This window comes from Notechis scutatus, chromosome 11, assembly GCF_049901735.1.
Source record: "Notechis scutatus isolate UNSWTSFEM ecotype Mainland chromosome 11, rNotScu1.2, whole genome shotgun sequence".
In the NCBI taxonomy this organism is placed as follows: Eukaryota; Metazoa; Chordata; class Lepidosauria; order Squamata; family Elapidae; genus Notechis; species Notechis scutatus.
Genome location: NC_142019.1, coordinates 19,815,469 through 19,826,426, shown reverse-complemented (window position 1 = coordinate 19,826,426; position 10,958 = coordinate 19,815,469). Strand labels below are relative to the sequence as shown.

At 49.5% G+C, this 10,958-nt stretch overlaps 1 protein-coding gene across 1 annotated transcript in view; it reads left to right on the top strand.

Moving 5' to 3' along the window:
* Positions 1 to 237: 237 nt before the first annotated feature.
* IQGAP1 (IQ motif containing GTPase activating protein 1) overlaps positions 238 to 10,958 on the top strand; it is a 65,942-nt gene continuing 55,221 nt past the window's right edge. The window contains exons 1-2 of the mRNA XM_026684637.2: positions 238 to 643; positions 1,232 to 1,331. Of these exons, the coding sequence (XP_026540422.1) occupies positions 589 to 643; positions 1,232 to 1,331 (155 nt within the window). The 5' untranslated portion in view covers positions 238 to 588. The remainder of the gene's footprint in view (positions 644 to 1,231; positions 1,332 to 10,958) is intronic.

The window sequence follows — 10,958 nt, the reverse complement described above, 5'->3', positions numbered from 1 at the left end:
TACAACCAGAGTTGGGTTAACATCCTTGTTAGGTTCTTCCACAATTGTCCTCAGTGATTCAGGAAGGCAAACATACAAGGCCTGGCATTATTTACCTCCTTAGATTAGGAGGATCAAAGCATTAAAGAAAACTAGGTCTCACAGCGGCTCCTCTTTTAACGGCTCAATGATTAAAATATTAGTTTTTTTTAAAACATGGTTTTCCAAGGCGGCAGGGCCAGGTGTTAGTGATCCAGCAAGCGATTGACTCGCTCTGAGCTCGGCAGCAGCGCGGACCCTGAATTCCCCGAGCCCCCCAACCCAGTTCCGGGGCTCCGGCGGGGGCTTGTGGCGGGGCGCCCGCTTTTCCCCGGCGGCTGAGCGCGGCGAGTTTCCCGGGAGAGGCCGGCCGGACTCGGCGGCGCTGCCTAGGCGCGCTTCCGTTCCGCTCGTTCCCGCCGCGGCCGCGCCCTCCCTGGGCCGCCGCCCACGGGCGGAGCCGCCCCGCCGCTTCCCCTCCGTCTTCCTGCCTTCGCCCTCCGACGGCCTGCGCTGCGCTGGCCACCCTCCGCTCCGCGCCCGCCAGAGACCCGCCGCCGCCCCGCGCCCATGGCTGCTCCGGAGGAATGCGACGGGACGGGCGTAGCCCGGCCTCACTATGGCTGTGAGTCCGCGCGGGCGGGCGGGCAGGGGCCCGAGGGGGGCGCAGGGCGGGCGGGCGGCGGCTTCCTTGGCGGCGCGCTCGATCCCACCGGGTTGGCGGCGTGCAGGGCGCCGGGGGTTCGGCCGCCGCTCCCGACCCGCCCTTCCGCGCCCAAGATGGCCGGAGACGCTGCTACAGTCCCGGCGCCCCGCGCGCCGCCGAGGAGCGGCCTGCTCCTGCGCCTCTTCTGCTGCTCGGCAGCTGCGGATTGGGCGCAGAACCCCGCTCGTTGCGCGCCGGGCCCTGCGGCCGCCCTTGCCCGAGCACTCCCGGGGATCTGGCTCCTCAGCCCGGGCGCCTTGGCGACCTGCCCGGCTCGGCCGGGTGGCTCCGTCGGCGCGAGACGGTGAGGGTGAGCCGCCGCCGCCGCCGTGAGAGGACCGGAAGGGAGCCAGTGATCGGTCGGAGGGCTGCTTGGCAGGCGGCCCCCGGGTGGGGAAAGCCCCGGCCGGGCCGAGGCGGCGGTGGGGAAGCGGGGCGGCGCTCCTTCCCCTGGGAAGCCCCCCCCCCCCGCTGGCCCGCCGGGAGTGACCGCGCCTCTCCTTGCAGCTGTGCTGGACAACGAGAGGATGACGGCGGAAGAGATGGACGAGCGGCGGCGCCAGAACGTGGCCTACGAGTATCTGTGCCACCTGGAGGAGGCCAAGAGGTGAGGCAGGGCCTGGCGGGCGGGCGGGCGGGAGAAGGCGGCCGCCTTGATGGGTTGGGTTGCCCGCCGACCTGGACCGCTGCTCGGAATGGTTTCCGTGGCCTCCGACTTGGCTTCCTGCCCCGTCGGTACCGACCCAGGCGGTCTAAGTCGCGCTGCATCTCGGAAGGACGGGAGGCGCTTGTTGGAGGAAGGTTATTGGTGAAAGCCTGAGCTTTGGGGCCGCTCAAAAGAAGGGAAAGGCTGGGGGTTCAAGGCTGCGATGGACCCCGGCCCCGTCCTTTGATCTGGGCTGCAGCAAAGGAGGTTTCTGGGATTTATCAGGTATTGTAATTGTATCCGGCCTGAAGCTCCTCGAAAAGTTGTCTCTCCGCACTAAGTGGCATGAGGAATGGCGATCCAATTTTGTTAAAAATTCTATGGCTTAAAAGGTATAGCTAGAAAATTGAAATGCTTTCTTCACCACTGGAGATTTTGGGAGGAAAAATACAGTGAAGTCCACATTGGAATCCTGAATTGTTACCAACCAAATGATTTGGGAAATGAGATTTTGTTACATTTATGCCCTGCCTTTTCTTTATAGAAACGCATGGTAGCAAACACACCATTCTTTTCTTCCCACGTTTTTCCCTAACAACAAGCCAGTGGGGTAAAAATAGGGGTAAGGGCCTCTTTTAGGGATTACCTCGTTATGAGGAGGGTTGCAGACATCATCATTTCTCCACCTTTATGGTGTCTGCTGGTAGCCGTCCCATAGCCCCATTTAGGATGATGTCCCTACAGGGAACATCTAGGGCAGACATGTCCAACAGGAGGCCTGCGAGTAGATGTGGCCCGCGATGTGGTCAGAAGGCCTTGCCCTGGAGACAGTGAGGGAGAGGCCCCCACTGCTTTGGCCCATCTCGGGAGGCGACGAGCACATGGGGCCTGGCGCCCAGGGTGGCCCCATGGGCCAGGTCTAAGGCTGAGTCATCTGGTCCAGGTGGCCATTGTGAAGTTGTTATATATCAGCGCAGGGGCATTAGCAGCGCAGCGTCCATCACCAGCGCCTCCGCCACCTTCATGGCCCGCTCGCCAGCACAGCCTTGCACACTGCACACCCTGCAGCCTGCAAGCTTTCACCAGGATGGCCCCTCCCCCACTCCACTCCTGCGTGGGAAAGGCAGGGCCACCAGCAGCGCTGCCACCTCTCCCCCTCCCCTGGGCAGGAGAGAGGGAGGGAGGAGATGGGAATAACGAGGAGGAAGCTGAGAAAGAAGGAAGGGGAGGAAGGACAAATGGGAATGAGAAGAAGAGGCAAGGAAGCGAGGGAGAGAGGAAGGAGATGGAATGAAGGAGAAAAGGAGGGGAAGAAGGAAGGAAATCAGAAGGAGAGAGGCAGGGAAGAAAGGAAGGAGATGAGAATGAAAAGGGGGGAGGGAGGGAGCTTGGAATGAGAGGGAGGGGGATCTGAGGGAAGCCCTGCCTTAGCACTTGGCCACCAGCAGCCCTGTTGCCCTTTTGGCATCCCCTTGTCCCCTTCCTCATGGCCTCTCCTGGTGGTCTCCCATCCTATCACTGAGGATGCTTTGCTTACAAAGCCGGGTCTCCTCGCATGGAGAGGGAGTGGGCCTCCCTCTGACCCTCCTGCACACACCACGAGCAGCCTCAAGATAAGCCTGGCCAGGTGCCCTTTTGGGGAAGCCGGTCTGGGCTGGGCTGGGCTGCAGGGTCCTGTGCCCCAGGAGCTCGAGGGCGCTTGCACTCCACTGCCCGGGGCTCTGGGCAGCCAGCACCGCCACCTGGGGGTCCTCTAATGAACGAGGCCTTGGCGCTCTCCCTGGCCTCCCCTTCCTCTGCTGGAGACATCCAGATCCCCGCTCCCAGCCTTGTTGGGCCCTCCGCAGCAGGCAGAGGACGATGCCGCCGCTGTGGGTGGAAGGGCGGAGGAGAAAGTTTGCAGGAAGCAGTTTCCTCCAAGTCCAACTTCTGCTTTGACAGCTCTATGGAGAGGAGGAGGGGTTGGTGGGGGAAGGCTGCTCCAGCAAGCCAGCATCCTGACCACACAGGATTGGAAATGAAGGTTCCCTTTTGAGAAGGACCAGCGCTGCTTCCCTGGCTCTTCCCTTTGCTCGCCAGAGGTTGCTTCCTGAAAACTTTCCCTTCCGTGCTTCCACAGGCAAGAACATTGTCCTCCACCTCCTGCTTTGCCGGGAGAGGGCACCGGACAGGGAAACATGGGGTGTCTGTGCACACCCACCCACCGTCCCCACACACGCCATTCCAAGCTTGGAGACTTTCACCCACATCTGAGCTTGCACACTGCCAGTCATGCCTGTGCTTGGGGAGAAGACCCCCCTCTCCTTTCTCTGTGGCTAAAAGCACCCAAACTTAGAATTCTGTGTGTGCGCGTGCGCTTGGCTGCCAGCAATTTTGGGAGGTGAGGAGCTTGTGGGGCACCAAATCGTCCCCACACGGAGTTAGCCCTTGGGACTTCTTCCGTTCTGAGTCAGCCACGCTCATTGAGCAGTGTTGAGCCGGCCACACCCACCTAGTCGCACTGACCTGGCTGTGACCACCCAGCCATGCCCACCTGGCCCCTTGAGGGCAACCACAGTGCCCAGATCTGGGGAGTTTCCATCGTTCACCTTGGATGGGGTGGCACTTCCCCATTCCCCTTAGTCCCCCCATTCTGGACTCACAGCTTAGGAAGGCCTTTGTCCAGCTTTCAATGAGGCGCCTATTGCCCCCTTTCCTAGATTGGGGGTCCTCTTCACAGCTTGACTACTGCACTCAACTTGAAACTGGTCTTGAAAACCCCCCAGAAGCTTCAGGTGTGTCTCCCCACCCCCAGTTCAAACCCCGACCTTACTGGTATTTCAAAGGATGCTGAAGATACGGCTCTTTCCCCATGCTTTGGCGAGGATGATTGATGCTGCTTTTCTTCCTTCCTTTCTTCTTATATGGTTTCATTTTTTCTACCATCTTTATTCGCTTGCTTTGGGATTTTTGTATTCCTTGTTTTTAAATATTTTTAACAATTTGTAAATCAACCTGTTTTTTAAGACTCATCTTCAATTCCTCCAGGAGCGATGGCATTTTAAACACTTTTGAACAACCACCCGATTGACTTTAAGTAAAAACAGAAAAAGAAAGAAAAAACCAATGCCAAAAACTTTTTTTTTTAAATCACCAAATGATCCCAGACTGTTCCTTCTTGTTTCTTTCCTTTACTTTTCCTTTCCGTGGGTTACTGTATCTTTTAATAAGGTTTCAGTTACAATGTCTCCTCGGGAGTCTTTTCAAAGTTTCACTTTTAATCCTCTTTATTTTTCCAGGTGGCACTCCATTTTTCCATTATTCTAAGTCCCACCCTTTTGCCTCCACTCTTCTCCTTTTTAGGACTTTAAAATGACCAAGAAAAAATCTTTATTCTCCTTTTGACACTTAGATTTCAGCTTAAGGTTGTCTATTAGTGTCAAAATAGATTAATATAAATTTCTTTCCATACCATTTGTAATTGTCAATATAAAGGTAAAAAAAGGATTTTTAACCTCCTTTTCTCTCTCCTTCACCGCTTAAAGATCTTTCAGAAGTATCCCTCTTTTAGATTCAGGGTACCTTGCGTAGATGTTCTCTGTTGTTTAGCCCGGTCTGTCCTGCTTTCCTCTTTGTCTTTCTCCTGCACAATCTTATCCAGTCGGGTTCTTCTTTGAGGTGGCCATTTCTGACCACCGCTGCAACCACCTTCGGGGAAGGGAGTTTAGACCAGCCAAGGAGGAGAGATGTGGCTCCCCTCCACTCGGCTAGCAATCTCCCCTCTCTTCACCACCTCTATGGGGTGGCTTCTGCCCCGAATCCAAAGGATCGGGTGCTCCAGCGGCGAGCACAGATCGAAACCGCGCACAATCGCAGATTGGTCTGTCGCTGAAGAGACCCAAACCGGAAGTCCAAGATCCATCTGGATCTTGAGCCTGTCTTCTTGGGTATTAGCTATTCCTGCCAGTTTAGTATCATCTGCAAATTTGGTGAGTTCCCCTTCTATTCCCTCATCTAAGTCGTTAATGGAGATATTGAAGAGTACTGGGCCTAAGATGGAACCTTGTGGCACTCCACTGCTTACTTCCCTCCATGTAGACTTAGACCCATTAAGGACTACTTGTTGAGTATGATTGATCAGCCAGTTGTGAATCCATCTGGTGGTGATGCTGTCTATCCCACTTTTTCCTAGCTTACCAAGAAGTAGATTGTGATGTACTTTGTCGAATACCTTGCTGAAGTCTAAGTATATTAGTATTTCGCTGGTCTACTAATTTAGTCACTATGTTGAAGAATGAAATAAGATTGGTTTGGCATGATCTGTTCTTAACAATTCTGTGCTGACTGCTAGTTATTACTTTACTTGTTTCTAGATGTTGGCAGATCTGATTTTTTTTTTTATTATCTTTTCCAGTATCTTCCCGGGTATTGATGTTAGGTTGATTGGTCTGTAGTTTTCTGGGTCTGTTTTTTTTTTTTCCTTTTTGAAGATGGGAACCACATCAGCTCTTTTCCAGTCTTTTTTATTTCTAGTCTGTCTTTCACAGTTATGTTTTTGGTAGGTAGGGCTATAGTTTCTTTTTGGGTGAAGACTGATGGAAACAATGAGTTAAGCAGCTTTGCTTTCTCTCTGTTGCCTGTTACTTCCTTGCCGCCTTCTCTTTTTAGTAGACTGACAGTTTCCCTGATTTTTTTCTTGTTATTTATATGTTGGAAGAAACTTTTTAAATTATCTTTGACTTTTGTTGCAAGTCTTTGTTTGTTCTGAGCCTTTGCTTTCCTGACTTCGTCTTTGCAGATTCTGGCTATCTGCTGATATTCTGCCTTAATTGTATGCCTCTCCATTTTTTGTACTTGTCCTTTTTGTCTTTCAATTTGTCAGAGAGATCTTTATGCAGCCATGCTGGTTTCTTCTTGGATTTCTTGTTTTTCCTTCTCAGTGGTATTGTGCCAGTCTGGGCTTTTATGATCGTACTTTTCAGAGTTTCTCAAGATTCTTGAGTTGTTTTCCCCTCTAGGATTTTCATCCAAGAAGTCTTTCCCAAGTTCTCTCTTGAGTTTATTAAAATCAGCTCTTTTAAAATTTAAGATTCTGGTGTCATTATGTTCTACTGCTTGTGTTTGTGTTATGTTGAATTCTCCAGGATCGAATTCTAATATCCTCTCCTGTGTGTGATTGAGTCATCAGGGAAACTGTTTTCTGAGCAATAATATTGAAAAGTGTTTTGCAGGAACTTAAAAAATGTTGCTTGATGATCTTTTCCAGGGAGTGGGTGACTTTCCAGGTAAGATATGATTTTGGCTGTCAGGTGTTTTCATTTTTGTGCATCCTTTTTATGATGTGTAGCAGGATTTTAAGCTTTCTTTGTTTACCTCCCTGTATAACAGGAACTCTTGCCCAAGAATGAGATGAGGAAGTGTGTCATTCTTTCCTTCCATTTTTTTTCTCTTTTTCTTTTGGTGCATGCTTTTATGGGAGATGATCTCAGTAAATAACTAATTTCCCACATTGCAGATAACACATTCTTTGAAAGGATTCAAAGTTTTCACAAACTCCATACAGTATTGAACAAACCTTTGGCTGTGTTAATAAGCCAAAACGGTTGTAATTGTGTAATATGTTCTGCTGAAATAAACTACATTATGATTTTTAAGGGGCGAAGTGGAAGTCTCCAGAAGTTAAAACATAGAAATACAGAAAACTGATGGCAGAAAAAGAAAACTTGTATATTTAAAGGTTTCAGTCATGTCCCCCCTTTTCCCTTCTGTCTTCCAGTCTGCACATATTCAGTTCATCCAATCTCTCCTGATAGGTTTTGTCCTTCAGACCTTGCATCATTTTTGTTCCTCGTCTCTGACTTGGTCAATGTTACCAATTCCTTTTTTTAAATGAGATCTCCAGAAGTGGACCCCGTATTCCAAGTGGGGTCTGACTAAAGCTTCTTGTACTGGGACTAGAACCTCCTTTTTCTTCCTGGTGATCCCTCTAGTGATGCACCCTAGAATTTTGTTTGCCTTCAGGGCCACACAGTTAGCTCATTTTGCAGTCATCTGCTATGAGCAACCTAAATCCTTTTCTTTTGTTGCTCTGCCTAATACTGAACCCCCAATACTCTACCCTGCCAGAGGATTCTGTTCCCCCAAGTGTGCGATCTTATACTTAAAAATGTTGAATTGCAGTCTCCACATTTTTGACCAACTTGTTTTCCATGTTACGAATAACCCCAGGAATTCAACTCTATTACACAGCTTTGTGTCATCTGCAAAAGGGCAAACCTTATCTAGCAGTCCTTTTGTTTCCAAGTACATACACCTGAATTTGGAATTATGGCTCCATCTGGTTTTGGAGCTTGTCTTTGACATGCCAGGTAGACCACAGCACACTATAAGATTGGGGCAACTTACATGAGGTTTACTGAGGTCTGAGTTGTGCAAGAAGCCTACATCTTGCGTGGCCAACTGGCTGGTTCCATTCTTCTCTGGAACCTCAGAGAAAGTGAGGCGTTTAACTGGAAATGCTCCGCCATTGTTGTATGGAGTAGAACAGGTGTCAAGCTCATGTTGTCACGTGGCGTATCACAACTTTTCCCCCCTTCTCTAAACTGGGCATGGGTGTGGCCAGCACATGACACATCCAGCCCGTGGGCCACGAGTTTGACACCCTCTTCTCTTTCAAAATAAGGACTTGCCCAGCTTTCAGGATGTCCAGCTTCACACGTAGCTTGCCCAGCTGATTACTTGAAGTCAACACAATTTCTGAGGACGAGTGTCTTCTCATAGCCCAAAATACGTCAAATTGCTAAGATCAGAAAACGAACAATGGGTATATACTATATACAGCACCGTCATTGTGATGGTCAGGTGATCTTGCACTGATATTTTTGGTCAAGAGACTGAGTTTAATGATTGTCAAAACAGTATCATTTGGAAACTTTTATTTGTAGCTTGTTGAGTATAGCTTTCTACTCTTGTCACTGGGTTTATCAACAGTTCTAAACTTGTTACAGTTTTGAAATCTCAGCCTCAATACACAAAGAGGTTCTTGTGTGTAAACCTGAAATCTTCTTGCTTTGCATGTTGATTTTCTGTGATTAAGAGCAGCAATGGGATGTAAGTTAACAACTGTTGTGTACACCAAAAGAATTATACTGCCGTGAAAGGATGGCAGGAAGGCCCAAAGTAATAATATAAAAATCTTGTAAAGCAGCAGTAACAAAAAAGATGCAAGGGTGAGAAGGGATTTCATCAAGATATTTCGGTTAGCAGAAGTGTACGTATTGTACCTTTGTCTTGACTAGTGATGTAAAGTGTATCAACTCCTCTGATTAATGCTTGAATTTGACTGAAAGAAAAAGAGGGACATCTCTGGAAAGACGCATTCGGTATTGTCTTCACTGTCTCTTCCACTGCAGACAAAGTGCTACAATATGGTTGAATGTGGAGAGCATTAAACTTTTATTCCCCCTAGTTTGGTCATGGAATACAGGTAGTCCTTGCAGTCCTGTATAATAGACCATACACGGTGACCATGCAAAATTACAACAGTGCTGAGGAAAGGGATTTGCGACCCATGCCTGAAGTTACAGCCATTGCAGTACCCATGGTCACATGATTGCAATCTGGGCATTTGGCAATCCATGGTTGTCAAGTGCCCGACAATTATGTGGTCACTATTTGCAGTCTTTCCCATCAGCTTCCCCAGAAAGGGGAAAGCTGGCAGGGAAGGTGGTCCTGCCAAGAGGGTCCCTCTGGTTTCTGGGGTGTTGTGGCCCGCCAGCTCCCAGTGGAGCTGGCAGCAGACTCAGACAGTGAGGAGGTTGGGGAGGAACTTGGGCCAGTCCTGGAGTCTGGGGAAGGCTCTGATGGATTCTCTGCATCAGAAGCAGTGATAGGGCCGACATTTCCCAGCTGCCTTTGGAGTCAGAGATAAGTGGGGAAGAAGAACAGCTGGAGCCTGTACCAGATTCACGTATGCGCAGAGCTGTCAGGAGAGGAGAACAACTAAGGAACAGGGGCCGACTTGGAAAGAAAGGCACACGTGGATGCTGAATGGTCTCTCCTTGGGGAATAAATAGAAGCAAAAGGGTGGTTGCAGGAGACAATTAGTTCATATTCCTTTAGGAAGATTTGCTTATCATGCTTATCACAGAGATTCCTTGCCAGGAATTAATTTACAGCTTTGAGACTGGAAGCCTGGCAATTATCCAAGGACTGATAAGGTCTGTTCTTGCACTTAACCCTTGGAAGGATTATTGCTGGGACTTTTCTGTGTGTGAACACCATGAATTCACAATAACTAAATAAAGAGGGGCTTTTCAGGACAAGGAGTCTGTTTCTTGGTTTTGCCAAGCTTGGGTCAGGACACGGGGTGGGGGGCGGGGAGTGGCTGTCCCAAAATCCAAGCGGGATTTTCTGCCATGGAGGATTTCTAGCCCCAGGGGGAGAAGGAGTGTAGTAAGGTAAGGAATGGAGTAGTGGTGGTGGATGCTATGAGAGGCCTAGGAGTAGGTGATTGTTTCCCCTCAGGAATTACACTTAGGCAAGAAAAACCAAAACTACACATATAGACTGGGTGAAACCAGGCTCAATAGCAGGAACTGGGAGAGGGATCTTGGAGTCTTAGTGGACAACCAGCTAAATAGGAGCCAGCCGTGTGCAGCAGCAGCCAAAAAAGCCAATGCAATCCTAAGCTGCATTAACAGAGGGATACAATCAAGATCAAGGGAGGTCCTAATACCACTCTATAAAGCCTTAGTAAGGCCACACCTAGAGTACTGCATCCAGTTTTAGTCACCACACTATAAAAAAGATGTTAAGACTCTAGAAAAAGAGCAGAGAAGAGCAACCAGAATGATGAGGGGACTGGGGACTAAAACATACAATGAACGGTTGCAGGAACTGGGCCTGGCTAGTCTAGGGAGGAGAAGGACCAGGGGAGACAGGAGAGCAGCCTTCCAATATTTGAGCGGCTGCCACAGGGAGGAAGGGGTCAAGCTATTTTCTAAAGTACCTGAAGGCCAGACAAGGAATAATGGATGGAAACTGACCAAGGAGAGAGATTCAACCTGGAAATAAGGAGAAATTTCTGACAGTGAGAACAATCAACCAATGGAACAGCTTACCCTCGGAAGTTGTGGGAGCGCCATCACTTGAGACTTTCAAGAAGAGATTGGACTGCCATTTGTCAGAAATGGTGTAGGGTCTCCCGCTTGGGCGGGGAGTTGGACTAGATGACCTACAAGGTCCCTTCCATCTGTTATCTGAATTAAAAATCCTACTTGGATGTTGGTAGGACAATGAGTGGAGAGACCCTCATGCGTGATCTGTTCTGGGCCTCCCAGGGTCTTCCCCAGGCGCCTGAGGCACCCCGCACTCCTTATCTAGGACCCTTAACTTCCGTAAAGATTGTTTCGTTCAGTGACAGAGATTTAGGTCCCAGTTGTAGGCAAGGACTACCTGTAAAGTATTTCCTATTAATTGAGGGTACTATGTAACAAACATTCTTTGTGATATAAATATCTACCTACCTACATCAAAAACATCTGGCAGGCTGTCCCATCTCCTTTACAAAGGTGATCTGAAGCAGTATGCAAAAACACCATCTGAAAT